The 20,029-nt window shown below is 44.3% G+C and overlaps 1 protein-coding gene across 1 annotated transcript in view; it reads right to left on the bottom strand.

Annotated features, from left to right (window-relative positions):
- LOC146854897 (differentially expressed in FDCP 6 homolog) overlaps positions 1–17,464 on the bottom strand; it is a 354,648-nt gene extending 337,184 nt beyond the window's left edge. Inside the window, exon 1 of the mRNA XM_085652318.1 lies at positions 17,069–17,464. Within this exon, the coding sequence (XP_085508444.1) occupies positions 17,069–17,164 (96 nt within the window). The 5' untranslated portion in view covers positions 17,165–17,464. The remainder of the gene's footprint in view (positions 1–17,068) is intronic.
- Between the last annotated feature and the right edge of the window lie 2,565 nt (positions 17,465–20,029).

Here is a 20,029-nt window from a genome sequence, read left to right on the forward strand (position 1 = left end):
TCGTACAAAACCAGAGAAATTCAGTAGTTCTAGTTAGCTGAGCTAACTATTACTTACGCCCCACAATGTACTGTTTATGACATCACATATTGCATCACTCATGACATGGTCAGTGACATCACTAATGACATCTCAAATAACATCACTGATGACTTCATCCACAGAACCAGTCACATACCCAGTTACACCCCGATACACCCACTACCACACAACAACTGACATTCCCATTCACAGACCCATACAAAAAAGTAACACACCTACTCACTGATCCATAAAGGCACTGACATCAACTCATCCACACAGCCACTAACAACTAACTCACATATACAGCCACTCATGCAGCTACTCACTGCCCAATACAGCTACTCACACATCCACTCACACAGGCATACACAACACTTACACACCCAGTCATACACCCAGTCTCATACTGAATCACTCACACATCCACTCACTCACCTATACAGTTACTCACACACCCACTCACTTACTCATAGATATACTACCACATGTACACACCCCTTTGCAGTTACTGAGACAAGCATATACTGTCCCATACAACCTCGCTTATACTCACTCACTCACCCATACAGTCTCTCACACACCCATTCACTTACCCATATAGCCACTCACACACCCACTCACTCACCCAAAGAGCCACTTGCACAGCCATGCATGCACCCATACAGTCAGTCACTCATATACCTTGTTATTGACCGAAACAGAAACTTATGTGCATGCTTAATCACCCATGCAGCTACTCATGCACCCTCTCATTCACCATTTGCATCCACTGACACACCCACTCACTCACTCATACAAAACTCACACAGCCACTCACTCATGTATATAGTCTATCACATACCCACTCACTCTTCTATACACCACTACACACCCACTCACTCATACAGGCACTCCCACAGCCACTTACCTTAACATATATGTTTAACAGTCAGTAAATTGTATAAAACACTCAGAATCACTGTATGATGCTATTAGTGATGTCATCAGTAATGTCATTTGCAATGTCATCAGTGATATCAATCACTATTGATGTCACTGAATATGTCATGAGTGATGTAATATGTGAGGTCATAAGCAGTACATTGTGGGGGTGTAAGTTAAAGGTAGCTTTGCTAACTATACTATAACTGCGAATATCTGATTTTGTATGAGTAAAATGTGAGCCTAAGTACAACGTCCCTGTAACCTTTGGTTTTTTCCAGATATATTTACAGGTTGATATATATCTATATATAAATCACAGAATAATTAGGCCAAATATTCCTCGGCATATTGAAATTAATAACGTTCACACTGAAAAAAAGCTACAATCTTACATAGTTTTCTAAATTAAATCTCAGAATTCAGTGATCTTCACACTGAATCAGGTAAATAAATCTCAGATTCATATTAAAACAAATCTCTTTATCAGCAAAAAATACTTTGGGATTGCAATTACAAGATCTAAAAACCTCGCAGAACATTAAGTGACTCGTGCTTCTCCCTGACGACAAGGTGTAGAATAGTTTTCACCTCTGTCAAGAAGGAGTTATTTTCGCCAACGATCGAGTTTGTGCAAGGGCTTTCCAAGAGTTTTGGACTCTCATTAACTTTAAAATGTTTAAACGTTTCCAGCTATCATTCTGGACCTGGTGGTGTAAGGCGGTAAGTTACACAGAAGCTTCAGAATCCATATTCTGCCCAGGTTATCGAAAATATCCAAATTAAAAGCCCATGATTTAGTAGTGGTACACATTTTATGCTGAGGTCTTAAAATTTTAGAAGGCATAACTGAAAGACTTTATACAGGAAAAGAAGAAATTTCTCAAAATTCTCAGAAGAACTTATAAAACTTGTAGACCTTATAGGGATCCTAAGATAAAGAGGGAGTTAGAAGTCTCTTGAAAGGTCTGCATCTGCAATCACTGAGAATTTAGCAAATATTCAAATTCTGATTTGGATTCAGGTGGGACCAAAGGACACGGCCCAGGCAGCGACTACAGACCAGTTCCAAACCCCTGTCAAACTACAACCACTATAACATAACTACCCTGCCTGACATCCCTGAGTCACCACTCTCCACTCGACTTCTCGGGCTGGGGGTAGAAACAAGGAGGGGGCTGGGTTCGTTGCAGCACCCAGTAGAAGGTCAGGCTGGAAGAGAAAGGTATAGAAACCTCACGCTCATCAATTGTCTTGCAACCACTACTGCCCTTTTCTTTGGCAACAAGGAAAAAACACAAAAAACTTCCAATCTTACTCTGCCTTTCTGGGAAGATAAAGTCGATAGCATTATACAGCGCACAATATGAGCTCCAATCCTTCTGGCTGATTTGACTTTCTGGGCATACAAATGTCTCCCAGTGGGGAGAACAATGAGGTCACAAATTACACCAAGCAAAACTCCCAATTTTTCAATGGTTCTCCTTCTGTCCTCTCATGGCCACCAACAGTCAAATGACGGTTACAGACATCGGGCTGCAACAAGCTGCAGCTAAGCTTGTTCCTTCCTTTCCTCCCTTGACATCAATGCTGCAGTGACTGACACCCGTCGCTGTCTCAATGCGCCTCACAGCACGGGGCAGAAACAGCAAACCCGATGCTGGACTTGTAAGTTGGCCAGCCAGGATACACTTCTCCTGACACCGGGCCACCGCCCTGCTCCCAGCGAGTACAAATCTCTCTGCGCCTCTCAGCTCCTGACCTCCTGCATGCTTCACTGCACATTCCTTTCAGCAGTATCAGCTGTGTCGGCTTTCCTCTTAAGCTGTGTCGGCTTTCCTCTTAAGCTGTGTCAGTTTTTCTCAGGTGTGTACGCGTCCCATCTTAGTCCTGCCGCCTCTTAAAAATGTCCTTTGAAAGAAAAATCCCATCACAAGGTAGTAGAGCTTCCTGAGGTCATGAATCCTCATCACAAAACACACAAAAAGAGTCCAAGGAGTGCTTAAAAACCAGCAGGTATAGACTTCCAAATAACAATATCAAATCACAAAAATGTACCTGGGTCTACCAACCATTCGCAGCAGGCATGACTCGCGGGTGGGAGGTTCGGGTGGGGGGGATTTAAACAATTTTTATAAAAACTACCTTACAGGAAGCAGGCAGCCTCCCTTTGACAATCACAACACTGCAATGGCAGCGTTGTGATTGGTGGGGACAGCGCCCAGCGTGACGCCTATGGGGAGGCCATTTTTCTCTATGTAGGCTGCATACAGCCTACACAGAAAAAATGCAGAGTGCGTACGACTGGTTTGGTCGGCGCCGACTAAACAGTCAGGGCCCACAGCATTGAGGAAGCAACTCCTCCCCGACCCACCCACTTGCCACCCCCCTCCCCCCACCCCAACCAGGCATACTGTTCTGCTTTCTCACAGCACGAGAAGCAGAGACATAAAATGGTAATTAAAATTCCATTTTATGTTTCTGCTTCTCGCACTGCAAGAAAGCAGTGAGGCGACGCTCCTCCACCCTAATGGAGGAGCTGCCCCTGCTACCAACCAGTATCTCAATCAATATTTGAACAATCATAGATAGAGATGTTTCTGACTACAGAATAGAGAGCCTTCTTTAGGACGAGAACGCTCACCCACCCCGAGGTGTCCCTTCTCACACCTCAACAGCCCAATGTGGTGTGGGCTACAACTCCTGACGCAGGAGGGCTGTTGATATTATACTAACCCTACAAGAGTCTACGGTGTGGGTGAATGGAGCAGAGTGCAAAAACGGAAGAAACAGAATGTGGAGAAGGTGAACTATCTCCTAGTGAGTCCCTACAATTGTATTTTGTCCACCAGGGACAGGATTAAAGACAGTTGAAAGAAGCAGGGAGGGGACTCATCCTTAGGTACATTAATTGGTAATCCTGCCCTAAATTACCCTTAATGAGGCATAGTGGGCATTCATTAGGACCTAGCAAACACTCTGCTATAAGATACAGTGCTAAGGTATAAGATAATAAGATACTGGTACAAATTGCAATCATTAAAAAAAGACCCACCTCTTGAGGTACCTACTACTGTCGAATATAGGTCTCTACTTGAATCTACCCTGGCAAGAGACCCAGGGTTGTGGCGGTGTAACTCCTGCGAAGAGGACACTTGCGGGTCAACCGACAAGTGCCCACCATGAAGCAGTGAACAGGCAGGTGACCGCTTGCCCGTCACTGTCAAACTCGTGACATTCTTTAAAGACAAAGTAGAGGTCATCTTTAACGTCTTTGCTGCAAACCAAACTTCTGATGGTGGCTTGCATGAATAACAACCCAGTCAGTGATATCGGATGGCATCCAAATCGGGATCAGCACCAGTAAAGCAGCCAATTTGGCCACTGAAAAACCAGAACCCCATCCGTCTTTGAACGCTATTTTTTCCGCTTTCTCCACCCCTTACAATTGGTCAAGTACCAGACATGTTCAATCAAATCAGGGTCTTTTGATCCTTGTCCACCTAGAGTCCTACAGTTAGCCTGTGCCATTGGCCCCGGCCACCTATTGTTGATTTTTAATCAAATGTTCTTTTTAGGATATTTTCCCCAAAAATGGAAAAAAACATCAATTCTCCATCTCCTAAAAAAGCTAAACCTGGACACAGATAATCCCAGCAACTATAGGCCAATCTCCCAGCTTCCTTTTCTGGCCAAGATGGTAGAGAAAGCCATGAACACCGAGCTTTCGCTATTCATCCAGGAACATAAGCGGCTGGATCTATCTCAGTTTGGCTTTAGAAGCGAACACAGCATGGAGTCGGCTCTGATCACAGCTTCAGAGAAAGTCAGAACAACTTTAGACAAGGGACGGAACGCTGCCTTAATTTTGTTAGATCTCTCTGCAGCGTTCTACACCGTTAATCATGGATTTCTCATCAATCGTCTGTTTGAGCTAGGTTTCAGAGGCGTTGCCCTAAAGCTCCTAAGGTCCTTTCTCATTGAGAGTCTAGTTTGTGGAGTCCAATGGCCACAGTTCAACATCGTTTACACTACCCCGTGGGGTACCGCAAGGATCGGCATGGAGTCCAACTCTTTTTAATCTATATGTTACACCTCTAGCTGCATTGATTAAAAGTTTTGGTTTCTCAATTGTCTCATTTGCTGACGTTACCCAGATTGTAGTGTCGGTCACAGAAGATCTAGACAGGACTGCAGAATGCTTCCACGACCGTATGAACAGATCAGGAGCTGGATGTCCGACAATTGTCTGAAGTTAAACTCAGACAAAACTGAAGTGCTACTGCTGGAGCGGGTAGTACAAAATTTTGTATACCCCCATTCTGCATGTTTATATTAATCTGAATAATCAATTAATGGTAATATTATTAATCCGTTTGAAGTGATAACTCACCAATTATATTAACAAAAGAATTACACGTGGGATTTGCATTTTGCATGGCTAAATTAATTGTATACTAATATATATACGCATACTAATGGTAGAAAATTAGAATATTGCACGATATATGTTGCTTTTGTGATGTAATTGTAAGTTGCACCAGATGACATCACTGGGTGAATATAAACGCTTTGAATGTTGCTATTATGCTAGATAATTACTTACACATAGGGGGAATTAGTGAGGGTTTAACATTTTATTAGCCATTTCAATGTTTAATTACGTTTTTGTGTTTGTTTTGCTTAAGTTGACCATTTGGGCCTTCGTAAAGATGGCCGACTGAGACGCACGACGTGACTGCTACTGTCCCACGAGGTTTTGGGTGAAGTGCGCCTGCGCCACCGCCAGCAACAATGGCCTCGTCCTGACCCCAGGAGAGATGTACCCACCAAGGTCATACTGGGAGAGTTGCCAGGACTACAAAACAATGAACTGTCTATAAAACCGGAACCAGCAAGTGCCATGACTTAATCTTACGGACTATGTGAGAACTTCACTGAGTGACCCCAAATCCACCAATCAGAACTGTCTAAAACTCATTCTTGATACATTTTGACATTAAAATTATTATAAAAGACGGTAGAATAGTAAGAAGTCCTGTCGTTCGATTTGTCTTGCTGCGAATTTCCTGACGTTATGCTGACGGAGAGGACGGTGACACTGCTGGACAGCTGTTATCCTGAATCTTTGAGAGACTGAATTGCGGCCTGACTTTGATGAATTTAAAGATTTTTCCATGACTTGACTGACTTAGAGGACGACTAATAGCAGGATTAGGTAAATATGTTGTTCTGCGGTTTGGACGATGATTTTCTAAAAATTTGCAATTTAATTAGATAAACGATGCTTTGATTAATTGACAAACGTGTTGTGTCGATTATTTGAAGAAATTAGATTAATAGAAGAGTATAAATAAATGAATTGAATAACAAAACTATAAAAACAACTAACTGATTCATCGCCAAATGAGGGGAATATCACGAGGTTTGAAGTTAATAAAAGTATTCAATGCACATTAGGGTTTAGGTGAAAAGATATTCCTTTCATGTCAGCGTTTGGAAACTTATCCCTCTAGGGAAACAGATCAATGAAGTATGAGTGTTAGTGTTATGGGCCCCACCAATGAATGTATTTGAGTGAATGTGTTATTGCGATATTTGGTCTGTGACGAAGGGGGAATTTGACATTCCATGCTGCAACACTACTCTTCTGCAATCCCCCATCGTTTTGGTCTCCCAAATGGTGGCCTCAGGAAATGGGAGCTCTCCCAACTTCCGTTCCCAAAGTGAAAAACTTGGCGAGTCCAATTCAACGAAAAGCTTTTTCTTTTGTGGGACATGTGGGTGCCATTACCTCCTCGTGTTTTTTTCTGTTTAAATCACTTAGGAATGTTTTCCCTTATATTCTTCTGGACCTACGCAAGGCAGTGATCATTGAACTGGTCTTTCAAAAACAGACTATTGTAATGGGCTTTCCTGACAGCCCTTAAGAAAGCTCTGCATAAGCTCCAGATAGTCCAAAATGCAGCGGCCAGATTGCTTCTTGGGATACCAAAATATCAGTGGGTCTCCCAATCTCTCCCTTCACTCCACTGGCTCCCGGTGAGAAAGCGGGTAATGTTTAAGTCTCTGTGCATAGCTTTTAAGGCCCATCATCTTGATGGCCCAGAATCCATCAGACAGCTCTTTCAATGGTACACCCCTTCCAGGGCTTTAAGATCTTCCAATCAAGAGAACCAGCTGGGGAGGCATGAGCTTTGAAGTAGCCAGTGCCAAACTTTAGAACTCGAGGCCCCTCAAACTAAAATCTATAACCTGCTTACCTTTCATAAGGCTCCAAAAACATGGTTGTTAATAATTAGTACAACATTCATGTCGTCTTTCATTACAGTCCGCACTTGATGTTTGGTTAAGTCATTCTTCCTTTTACCTACTGAGAGTCTCAGCACCTAGACACCCACGGGTAGTAGCGTGCTTTAAAAATTACAATTTTATTTCATTTCAATTTCAAGTGTTTGCCACACGGTAGTTGCATGCCGCCGTTGCAGGCATCCTTCCCATTGCATTTTTGTTTTTTACAATGTGAAGCCCTAAAACTGCCGTATGCTCCAGATATGGGTCCTGCGCATATTGAGCCACTGGAATCAGACTCTACATCACTGCGTAAATAGGAGAGAACCAGTCTGGGGTTTAGTGTGTCCCATTCTAGAGGGGGCTTTGCCTGGCAGCTCGGATTGGCATGTTCTTACTGGAACAGGACAAAGCATAATTTGCATATGACTGGGCTCAGTTTTGCTAGCAATAGTAGGTAAAAAAACTGATCCAGGCTGCTCCACAACTTGGCATCTCTAACATCCTAACTCTCAGTAATATGCTAATCTCAAATGGTATTAGTTGGATGGGAAAGCAAAAATGTGGACAGCAAACATGATCATTCAATAATAAAAAAATGACAAAAATAAATGTGCTATCCCAATCACAGATCTATGGTATAGCTTTAAACTTCCACACTCCCTGGACTATACGCCATGCTATATTTTTCTATAGAATAGCATACATCCCCACAAACGATGGGAGTGAAATACTATACACAAATGGCTTGACACCGTAACTACAAATACACATTCTTATGCATGACAATATTGCTAAGAGCGTGAAGCTCAAAGAAATTACAGGGGGTGTAAGAAGCAGGAAAAGGTAATTTAATCAGTCTCCTATAACAATACAAAACAAGCATTGGCATAGGCAATAGGTCTTGCCTTTGGGACCTTATAAGTATTTAGTTATGCAGCCCAATATCATTGGTACAACAGCATCAACTGTTGCATGGCTAAACACTTCTAAGGTCCCAAAGGCAAGACCTATTGGCTATGCCAATGCTTGTTGTTGGCTTCTGTATAGCTCAGTCTGCCATTGCTGTGGCCTGAGCGGTTTTGGTTGTCAGTATATCCACCCACATATTTCTGAGACCTCCATTGCAGACTGTGGTATGAGTCACCCTTTGATGGAACAGTTGCACTTTGGTGTTTAGGCAAGATGGAGCGTGGCTGTGATTGAAGTTACCCCCGAAGAAGGTCACGAACTGCCCGAAATGCATTGGGTCACATAAGTTTTCATCGCGTCATGAAGGAAAGTGAATCCCCCTGTGGTTTGAAGAAAAGCCATCACAGGCATAAGTTGAACTTGTGGTTAAAAATTGGAATAATCTATTTGCTTGGAGAAAATGAACTACGTATTAATTGAAGGCAATAGTACATGGTGAAAACAAAGAGAAAAGTATTGGAATTCATCTGTTGGTGAACACACTGAAATGCTGTGCATCCTGGTTTGGGTCCTGACGAGGTTCCCACATATGGTTCTCTTAAGGGGCACTGCTAGTCACTCATCACTGAAGATGCTGTTAATGGAGATGGCACTATGAAAAAGTATGAAACGTGATAAGAGAGGGCTGTGCTTCAGATGAGTTTTAATTGGGCCGATGAAGAAATGGGCACATGATTCCTGGCCCCTGGGCAACATGACAATAGTGCCTTCTCCTATAGGTGATTTTAATTATCTGTTGCTTATATTTCATATTTTTCCTGCGTGATTTAAAATTGTGAGTGATTGACAACAATGTTCTGGAAACTACCAAGTTACCTTGGCATATTTTATGTTAAGTACATGTTGGCAGGGGACAGGAAGCAGTGACGATATAATAGCAGTATTCACCATTTATTTAGCGCAATAGACTGAATAGTCTCTTGACACTTTAATAATGGGAGCCAACAGCGCCCATTGCAATGATACTCATTGTGTTGATCATGGAAGAATGAAAGTCCGAGCAGGCCGGAGTTTTAAGTGATGACATGCGTCTTATTGGAACGCATATTCCACGAGAGATCTGCCCCGCGATAGTGCCAGTGGCGAGGTTGCCAGTCCGCCATAGGCCGGGCTAACATGCCACATGGTCCCTCGTCCTTCTGGTCCCTTTTTCGTGTTTCTCTGAACTTTGCAAACAGGTGTTGTGTTGCATGAAACTCTAGCTTTGCTAGATAACTTTTCGCAACACGTTATCAGTTGTCGAGGAACCGACAGTGTGACCCCGTGGCACGGGAGGGTGGCTGGGTCCTGCACAGGTAGACGACGGCTGCACCCGTGACAAATCCAGAATTGTGTGTCCTGTCAACTCTTGCGCGCTCATCTACCAAAAAATAATAATAAAAAATAAATAAATCGCCTTTTATAGTTTTTTCATAATTTTGCAATATTTTAGAATTCCATTTTTCGTTTGAGAAGTCGCAAGATAACCACAATGGTGAACTGGCCGTTTCCCACCCATTTTCATTGCAGAAGCCTTAAATCTAGCGCCGATTCAATCAGAGTGCCACGGTGTTCATTTTATTTTATTTTTTAAAGTTGTTTTACCAATTGTTTATTTTCTGTTTCCCTTCTATAAACTAGAAACTGCTGTTGGCAAATAGAGATGTGGCCGGGAAAAAGAACTGAGCCTTCTTATTCAGGGATTCGGGAAGTTGCGTTTTTGCTGCCAGTTTAAGCACTGTTAGGGCTTGTCCAGGCACCTTGGGAGAACAGGAAACACATGAACCCTAATATTTTGTTCTTCATAAAAAATTTCTGTGGTGAGTGTTCTTGGCAGTCTGTCCTGGTGTGGTGGAAAAGCAGCCATTTGCGCTTCAACCTATTGTTAAGTAACTAAATTTAACAAGCGTGCGCTGAAAGTAAAAAACTGCAGGGGGAGGGGATAGAGGAGGGAGCCTGGGCCTGTTTTCCTTGCGGGAGCGAGCGAGTTAATTACAAACATATAGTTGAAAGCTAGCTCCCGCAAGGGAATCGCCAAACGTGCACACGTTGCCATTCAAAGCAATGCAACGCGTGCACGTTTTTGCCCGCAAAGCTGTGTCGATTACTAAAGGTCTTTTTCCTATGCAGCGCATGCGCGCTGCATAGCGAGACCTAAAAACAGCAAGGGGAGTGAAACCACGCCATTCTCAGGACAGTCTCTTGAAAAATTGTATCGAGACCCTCACCAGCAGGTTTCCATCAGAAGTATGTTATCTCCACTGATGTACTAGTAGCCAGTAGCTTTATCATCGGGTCTTACTTCCACCAGGAGGAAGAGCCTCTTGGTATAGACTAGAGACATGGTCGGATCTGTGCAAAGTGCAGAGAAATAAAATTACCTCCTATCCCAATGGGGTGCTATTTATTAAAACTGGGATGGGGGCAAGGTTAAAAACACAGTGAGATGTGTGAGGGATGGGTTATATAGCCTTCACATCTATCAATATGATCGACATGTTTCATCCTACATGAGCCTGGAAAGGCAGTCTGCTTTCTTCAACACCTCAATGTGCCGGATCCCAATGGTACGAGATGGGACAATCCCCACAGGAACTTAAATTGTAAGTGCATTGACTTACTCAGTATGGGGAGTGAATTGCTATTCCCTTAGGAGGGGAATGCATGTGCCCTTTAGGGCACAGGGAGGAGGAGGGTAAATTACCAACTCAGCTTGTAGAGCTTCTCACCCATACTCTGCTTATGGTGTCCTCCCCGACCCCCATGTCGAAAACGATCCAGGTTGCCCGACAACTTAGCACCTCTCACTTCCTAAATCTCAGTAATATGCTATTCTTCTCAAATGTTATTAGTTGGATGGGAAAGCAAAAATAAGGACAACAAACATGAGACCTGTATGTTTCACGATATCACGAGGCTGCATCTCGTCAGGGGTAGTAAGCCCTATTATAAGTACATGTAGAATACCACTCATAACTTTAAAGTGGGGAGAGCTAAGCTAGTTTGAGTCACACTTGCTACTATAGCAAGTGTGACATGAACTGGCTTAGCTTTTCCCATCTTTTGCACAGCAAATCCACGCCCACCAATAATATTTTGCCAATATAGCTAGAGTTTGTGTTAGAAAAGCTCATGAGGGATCTAGGAGTCTTTATGACTATGGTATCACGCTGAGCTTTTGATTGTAATCAATGGAGCAAACAAGAGCACATTCTCCAAAGGCAAAGTCACAAAGTGACAGTTATGCATATGATTTGATTCTCCCGCACAGAGACACTGAAGCATAGGTACACTGACACCGCAAAAGGAATACACTGGAAAATATGGACACACCACAACAAGAGGATTTCATGCATAACTCACAGAGCACTAAAAGTCAAAAGGTCCAAAATGTCTTCAATCAAAAATCTCCAAGTACTTCCAACCTATGATTTTCTATTTCAGGCTGTCACTGTGTCTAAAGATTCACGATTACATGTAAACAAACACTGGTGTACATATGTTTGTATATGGTATCTTTATAGCGAAAACCTAAACAAAAGGCAGCGGAGCACTATAGGGGGTCAAAGGTGTGCATAAAGTCCACATGTGATAGGAAAGATACCAGGGTTGTGGACAGTTAATGCATAGTGATGTAGTGTTCTTTAAATAAGTATTCAACTCTCTCCTAAATTGGAGCAGTGTTAGTGCTATCCTGAAGGATATGGGATGCTGTTCCAACTCCAAATCTTACTGCATAAATCAGGCCTCAAGAAAACTACTCTCCCACTCGCCATGGCGAGTCGTGCGTTATGAGGGAGAGCTATTTTTAGGGACTACTGGCCCCGTCTGGGGAGAGACTCCAGCTGACAAAGAACAGGGGTCATATTACACTATGCAGAGCATTATCCTTGTTTGCACCGGGCGCACATTTCAAAAGGTATGCCCTGTGCAAACAGGGAGAGAGCACCGTATTATATTGAAGGTACTGACCCTGGGATAGCTGCAAACTCGTGCTGCCCTGGCGGCAGTGCATTCAGGTAAAAAACAGAGCGATTGTAAAGCAGCCGGTCTGTGTTTCACTGTGCAGGGGGCAACCTGCCTGCACTTTTAAGAGGAGTGAGAGATCCCCTGGCAGGCAGGTACAGTGAGTGACTGTACCCGCCTGCAAGGAGATGTCTAGGGGGTCCATAGGACCCTCCTCAACCCCTTCAGAGGGCTGCCATCAGGGGGTGCACAGACAGTGCGCCTCATGACAGCTTCTTTGCCTCTGCCCCCACATCTATAATACAGCACGGGCGCAGAGGCAAAGAGATTCCCTCATTTGCATGGGGCCGTGCACCTATGCGAGTGAGGGAACACACTGATAACAGCGCTGGCACTACATGTGCACCAGCGCTATCCGCATTGAAGAGGGTCAGCTTAAGTGTCTACGGCTCCTTCTGTACTACCAAAGTGCATCAGGTCCCATGCAAAGCGTGCGCACTTTGTATAATGCAGCCCATAGTGTTCTTATAAATAAGAAAGTAAAACAACAATAAAAATACCTTCAAATCTTGTTACATTTGCTATGCATTCAAAGACTGGAGACAGATGTCAGCTTATGTCTTCTTACAGATTGTTCCTTATTTCATCCTGGAGATGGTGTTTACGAAATCCTCTAACTTTGCAGTCAGAGAAAGTAAAGTGAACTGTCAGACAATCATGCTGTGTGCAATAAAAGGCTATAGGATGTCAGTTTTATTTTTCATAACATTTAAATACTAAAAATATTTCTAACTATATTTCAGCAGTTGGGAAAGCACTTTTTTGTATTTGATGTGTGATGGAAAAAAAATACTTTAATAGGAACAAAACAAACCACGAACACTTTACTTGTTGATGTGCAAATGATAAATATTTGCTGCGACCCAATTTCCCCAATATTATTTGTACGCTATATAGTTTTATCAGTAAAACTGCATGTCAGTGGGAAAGTTTGTGGCCATGTCAGCGGAAATGTACCGTCTGTAAAGGACAGTGCACTACTACAGCATATTTAATAATAGATCTATTAAAAGTGAGAATGTTTAAACGTGAACTTAAGAAACATTCCATCCCCCGCGCTGATGACAATGCTATTGATCAACAAAGAAGCAAGTGAGGTAGCTTTTTATGTGGGCTAGATTTTCATTATACATAGTGCAAAATTGTAGTCTATTAAATCAAACATATGAGTTTTTGTACAGCAGACATGCTGAACTCATATTTGAAGTGGCTCTCATATTTAGTAATGAAGAAAAAGACAGCTTGATTAAATAAAATATTTGCCTAGGATCACACAATTTGGACCAGTTTATGGGTCAGGAATATTACACTTGGGTCGAGTAGATTATTCAAGTCACGAGATCTGCAGATCTGGTAACACTTTTATGATTTTTCGAGGCCTGAAAATGCCACCTGACCCATTTTCCCTTTTTTACACTTCTTTTACGCTGGTGATACAACTTTCTCAAAGTAAGCTGCCAAATTATTGAATTCCCAAACTTTAAACCTCAGTGTCACCGAGAAAAACTTAGAAATCAGAACGGTTAAGAGCTGGCTATTCCCAACCGGATCCATCTTTAATCTGTATGATCTTTTTCATAAATACGAATTCCATCACACATTCTGGCCATGCTGACAACAAACATATGGCCTGCAATACCTTCTAATGATCAAGGGAGAGCCAGGTATCATTGCCCCCCTAAATACATTGCCTTCCAAATATAACAGGAGAACCAGATGGGTAAGTGCTTTACAAATGTCCGTATAAGTCTTTATTGCATGGGATTATTATTAATATTGTTAAGCTTATAGAGCGCTTGGTTACTCCAACCGTGTGTCCCCGCGCTAGCACACTGTAAAACCACAGCAACTGGCCCGGACCCTCCCTCCCCCTAGCCTCAAGGCCCTAAGATGCGAGAAGGCCCGCTACCGGCCCCCTGGAAGATATTGGAAGAGCCAGGTTTTAAATTTAAACAATGTCTCCGATGGACAAGTCCTGAATTCCACAGGTAGGTCATTCCAGGCCTTAGCCGCGAGAAAGCTAAAGGAACTCCTCCTACCCATACCTTACGAACCTTAGGCATGATCATCTTTGCTGTGCGCAACGACCTCAGATTCCGAGCAGGTCTGTAGGCAGTGAGAAGGGGGCTCAGATATCTTGGCCCTTTCTCGTTGAGGATCCTATGGCAGAAACACAAAGCCTTAAAGGTGACTCTAGCCTGTATAGGGAGCCAGTTTAATTTCCTCAAGGCAGCCCCCACTGATGCCCGCTTGGGGATATTCAGTATCAGCCGAGCTGCAGCATTCTGAACCTTCAGCAAAATGTTCAGATTTCCTTTGGTCACCCCTAGGTAAAGGATGTTACAGTAATCCAAACAGGACGTAACAATGGTTCTTTTGGCGTCTAGGGGTAGTAGGTTTAGGATTTTCCACAACATTTTAAGAATGCCAAAGCAGGCTCTGGCCACAGCTGATATCTGCTCTGAATAAGAAAGGGTGGTGTTGTTCCAGTCTCCCAAATTCTTGACCTTAGCCTGGGAAATCAGAGTAGGTCCCAGCTCCTCCGGCCACCACAAATGTGACCATATGGAGGGCTGCTTGCCAACTACCATCACCTCCGTCTTTCCTGCATTCAGCTGCAGGCAGCAGAACTTCAGTTAGCAAGGTCACTCAAACAGACCTTGAAATCAGATGCCTTTCCTGCCCCCTTTTGCTCCAGTGTAACAATCAACTGAGTGTCATCGGCATATGACACCAGTTTCATCCCATGTCTCAGTACAATGTCTGCCTTGGGGCGCATGTAAACATTAAATAAAGTAGGGCTAAGGGCCGAGCCCTGTGGTACCCCTTGAGACAAAGGACATACTTTGGATTTAAAAGGATGTTGTAAGACCTAGAAGGTGTTAGTACGCCTGGCAGAGAATTCTGTAGACTATCTATGAAAATAGGCACTTAGATGACCCACATGGGGGGTAGTAAGTGCTATACAAATAGTGCTATATGCTATGCCACATGCAAATAATGTTGCTTCTTTCTAGTTTTACATCCTCAGATACTATGCCCTCTCAAAAAACCTTCTCTATATTCTGAAAACAATGCATTTAAAAATGTTGTTTTTTTTTTACTTACCTGGGTTTGAAAATAGCAAGTGTTTCTCTTTCATTCCTTTCCTATTGAGCGCTTCTCTCTTTACTCTGTTCATCCCTTACATTTTGTAGCCTGTGCTAAGTTGCATGCCTACTTTCTATTACTGTGTTTCTGCAAACTTCCCACTACTTAACTCATAGATCACAACTTCCTTTTTTGACACCATATCTCTGCAAACAAACAATACCTCATATCCTCTAGCCGATCCATTCATTCCACCAACCAGTTACATGAACTCACCCCCCCCCCCCACACACACACACTAATGACAACCTCAAACATCTATTAACCTACCACAAGTCTGCTGGTGCAAATCATGGAAGGCTTCCCTTGATAGCACAAAACTAACCCTAACGACGACTGAGGAAACAGACAGGGGAACCCAACTACCAGGCCACGAAAACACGGATACCCTAAAAAGAACAGGACATGGGCACTGAAAATCCAAGGAAACGACAACCAGCATACACCGTAAAATACTAACCTACCTTAGTCTATACTAGAAAGCCCCAGGGGCACAGACACTGAAAAAGTAGGGGTGCAGCACCCCCAAACATGCTGGAGTTCAGAAGATGAATGAGCAATAAAGCTGCTTTATATTTTGTTGCTATCTCGTGACAGAGGTGAAATATTAAGCTGGACCTTCTGAGCAACTGCTGCTCACTTTGAACATGGAGACACGGGGGGGGGGTTACTATTCTTTTTACCACTGCAAAGTGTGGGGATTTTGTAGTGTTAACTGTCTGACAATCTTTGAGTGTGAAAGAAAATGATATGGGATGTTAAAATGTTGTAACACACACCAAAACTCGTGTGTACAAATATATCAAAATGTGTCAGGCCTTAGGAAAGCAAAAAAGAAGCACTTTCTTTTGTGGTTCTAAAGCTGTTGAACACAAATATTTTAATAGGATCAAAACAAATCAAGACACTTATTTGGTGATGCAAGTATTCATCAGAACATAAGCGCAACTCCTTATCATTGGCAAACTGGACAGCTTTATTAGTAAAACTAGAGGTCTGTTCACGCTGCGTGGCCATTTCAATAGAAAATTGTAACTGACGGTGCACTACCACGCCATGCTGTAGTTTGTAATATATTTTCGACGATGTGCTCCAAAATGCAACCCGGGCTAATACTATACATACACCCTTACAACTCTCCTACGGAGTGGAGTGGGCGTGTTGTTTATTTTTTTGACCCGAATCCAATCAGGTATCAGAGCGCTTTACATAGCACCAGTTACGTTACATGAGGACACACATTCATTTTTTTTAGGCACGGGTGATTAAGTTATTTGCCCAGAATCACAGGATGTTCAGCGTCATTATCGAGACTCGAACCCAGTTCCCCCAGGTCCGAGGTCGAGCGCCCTAGCCGTTAAGCCAACTCCTCTTCTTGGTCTGACACGTGGATTGTTCACAATCCCTGTGACTTTAGTGAGGTAACACTGACTGCAGACCCCACACTTTGAAAATAGATCCCAGCGACACTGCCAGGATTGGTAATTAACCCGTTGCCGCTGCACCGTGCGAGTGATGGAGTTTCTGTCGTAAGCCCCGTCACTCAGTAACTTTTACTGAGGAGCATGTATGTGCCGAGGCTCGGCCGCTTGGAGTTAGTTATGCGTCTGTTCAGATTTCCTGCTGGATTTTCCCTGCACCGGGTGCGGCCCTTCCCTGCGGTGCCAGTCCGTGCACGTCCCAGCTTCCCTCCCGCCACCTTTACCTTCAGCTGGGATTTGGACACCTTGCCGTTCTTCTCCAGGTCCAGCGCCGCGAAGGCGTGCCAGATGGACTTGAGCAAACCACCCTTCAGGTCCATTTGAGGGCCCGCCTCGAGGCCTGGTGAGAGGTAGGCGCCTGGAGGCCCGAGAGGGAGCGCTGCGACGCTTCACAGACAGGGTGCTGGTGCGGGGTAAAGAGGCTGGTGCTGTACTGAGGGCTGCGGCGCTCACCTGGAAGAACGGCTGCGCTGTGGAATGCACGAGGCCTTCACCTGGCCCATCCCCCACCAGCCACCCTCGCAAACAAGCCGCCGGGAGAGGGAATGGGAGGAGACTGGGTGCGCGGATCAGTACCTCCGTCGCCAGTGTGTTGATACTGTGGTGGTAAACACGGCGAGGGCGCAGGGACTGCACAAGCCTTTCCGCATTCACACGAAGTTGTTACAAGACGGTTCAAGTCATGCACAAATCTTCGCTAAGTGTGCAACTCAAATTGAAGTGCACACACAATCAGAAAAGGCTGTGTAAATGTGTTACAAATTCACATTTTCATTTGAGGAGTTGCAGCTTACCGCACGATGTTTCTTTCGTGTGATTAATTCCATGTATGTTTTTCGAAGTATGTCATATTAGTCTGTTCAAGTCCATGACCGGTTCCTCCTTCACGAGCTAAGAGGCGCTCCTCTTCGTCAGGCATTGGCACTTTAAGCGCTTTAAGTTTTTTTGTTGTCACAATTAAAATGTGCTCATTTCAAACAATGAAAACATGTTGGCCTTCTCAGGGCGGCGTTGGCTCTTCCCTTTCTCTTCCTTCTCATCTCTTTCTATATCATTTTTTTCTTTTTTCTTCTGCTGTGATATCCATGCAATGTTATTTTAATTTTTTCAGAGCACCCACAGGCAATATTTCCCTTAATTTTGGCCGCACTCTGTAATCTGTTTTGTCGTCTCTACTTGGCTTGTCGCTGCATTACTCCATAACTTACTTTAAATCAATGCCTATAGTATTAATAATAATATTAATAATAACAAAAACAAAATAATAACATGCTTTTTGTAGAGCGCTAGACATAGAACCCATGTAAAGTCTGCCCGTCCATGGAATCGATCTCAATACCTAGGAAGCATAAACAGGTGGTGGGGCCTTCTGTCTTGTCTTCGGCCAAGGGGACCCCCAATGCCCCAGCCAACTGTTGGAAACCCTGCAGGGCCTTCCCACACGCCTGATCACCAGGGGGGCCCATGAACAGAAAATCATCAAGGTAACGCACCACATCATCCGATGACACCAAGTTCCTCACAGCCCACTCCAGGAATCTGCTGAACGTCTCAAACACCGAACCCGCTATGGAACACCCCATGGGCTTGCATAGATCCACAAAGTATTGCCCCTCAAAAGTGAAACCTAGCAAATGAGTGTCCTCTGGGTGGACGGGTAAAAGGCGGAAAGCTGACTCTATGTCAGACTTCGCCATTAGGGCCCCTCTACTTAATCTCTGTAATTTTGCAACAGTATCGTCAAAGGTAGTGTATTGCACTGCGCATAGATTGGGGTCCAACCAATCATTGACAGACAACCCTGTGGGGTAAGAGAGGTTGTGAATCAATCTGAATTTGCCTGGCTCTTTCTTAGGCACCAAACCCAGTGGCGAACATACCAATGAAGCGTATGGTGGGGAACTGAAAGGACCTGCCACCCTCCCTGCATGCACCTCCCTCATGATTTTTTCTCGGACCAACTCCTGGTGCCGCATAGCTGACAATTGATATTTGGGAGGGAATGATGTGGGAGGAGCGTGCGAAGGAATGCGGAAGCCGCCCCTGAAACCATAGTACAACAAATGAGCATCCCTGCTGTTTGTATATTAGCTGAGCAGATGTGTGAGAACATGCAAGCGAATTGGCGAGGGGAGCATCACACTATTCATTGGGTGGCAGTTGACCCTTGGGGACTGTTTGCTCCCCCTTCTTTCCAAGCTTTTTGAAACATTCGAACTCTGGATGTCCTTGCCCCCCACAGAAAGCGCAAAGGTGCTTAACCTACATGCTGCCCCTTTGCTACACTCTTTCCTGTTGTAGTGCCAGCAGACCAGTTTTTTGTCCACCAAACTTTTGTCGAATCGAAAGGACTGAACCGGCCTCCCCGGCGCCTGTGACATATTAAACTCTGCATGCCAGATATTGATCTCCCTCTGGTCCCATGCTATTTCTGGCCTAACCGCTTTCATCTGCCTCAACTTAATGTCGTACTACATCCAAGCTAATCCTGGAAACTCAGAACCCGCCCCATGTATGAGGGACATGTACCCAAATAATTGTGGGGCCAACAATGGTGTATTCTCTGTAAGAATAGCTGCATAAATGGCAAATCCCGTCACCCAGTTCCTCAGGGACTACTCTACCCACACAGTTTTAGGCTCTGAATCAGCCTCCTTACCCGTTTTTGACCTACTTGGGACCACCCCTGCGTTGATCAAATCAAAGACATTCATAAATTCCCCTTTGTGAATCTTTTCTCGCATTTCGGCTGGACCATGCCATGAAATTGCTGAAGAAGGGGCCAGCACCAAGGATGACGACCCAAATATCAAAGGGGACACAACGGGAGGTGATTGAAGAACGCCCGCCCCCACCGTTGCAAGTGTGATGGGAGGCTGGACTACACCCGTGCTTCCCGTCACTGGTATCCCCCCGGGCTGCGCCCACACCTGCGCTGCCACCCCACCTTGAGCTCCGGTGACCGACACTTGCCCCGGTGATGATGACACTGGTGACCCCCCCAGCATTACTGGGCACACCTGGGCTGCCACCCCACCTGGAGCTCCGGTGACCGACAATTGCCCAGGTGATGATGATACTTGTGTCCCCCCCAGCATTACTGGAGCTTGATATGCGGTCGCACTCCCTGCCACTTACAGCTCTCCTTGTGCTCCCGTAGATCTGCCTGGCACCTGAGGAAGCGG

The sequence above is a fragment of the Triturus cristatus genome, chromosome 4_1, assembly GCF_964204655.1.
Source record: "Triturus cristatus chromosome 4_1, aTriCri1.1, whole genome shotgun sequence".
Classification (NCBI taxonomy): Eukaryota; Metazoa; Chordata; class Amphibia; order Caudata; family Salamandridae; genus Triturus; species Triturus cristatus.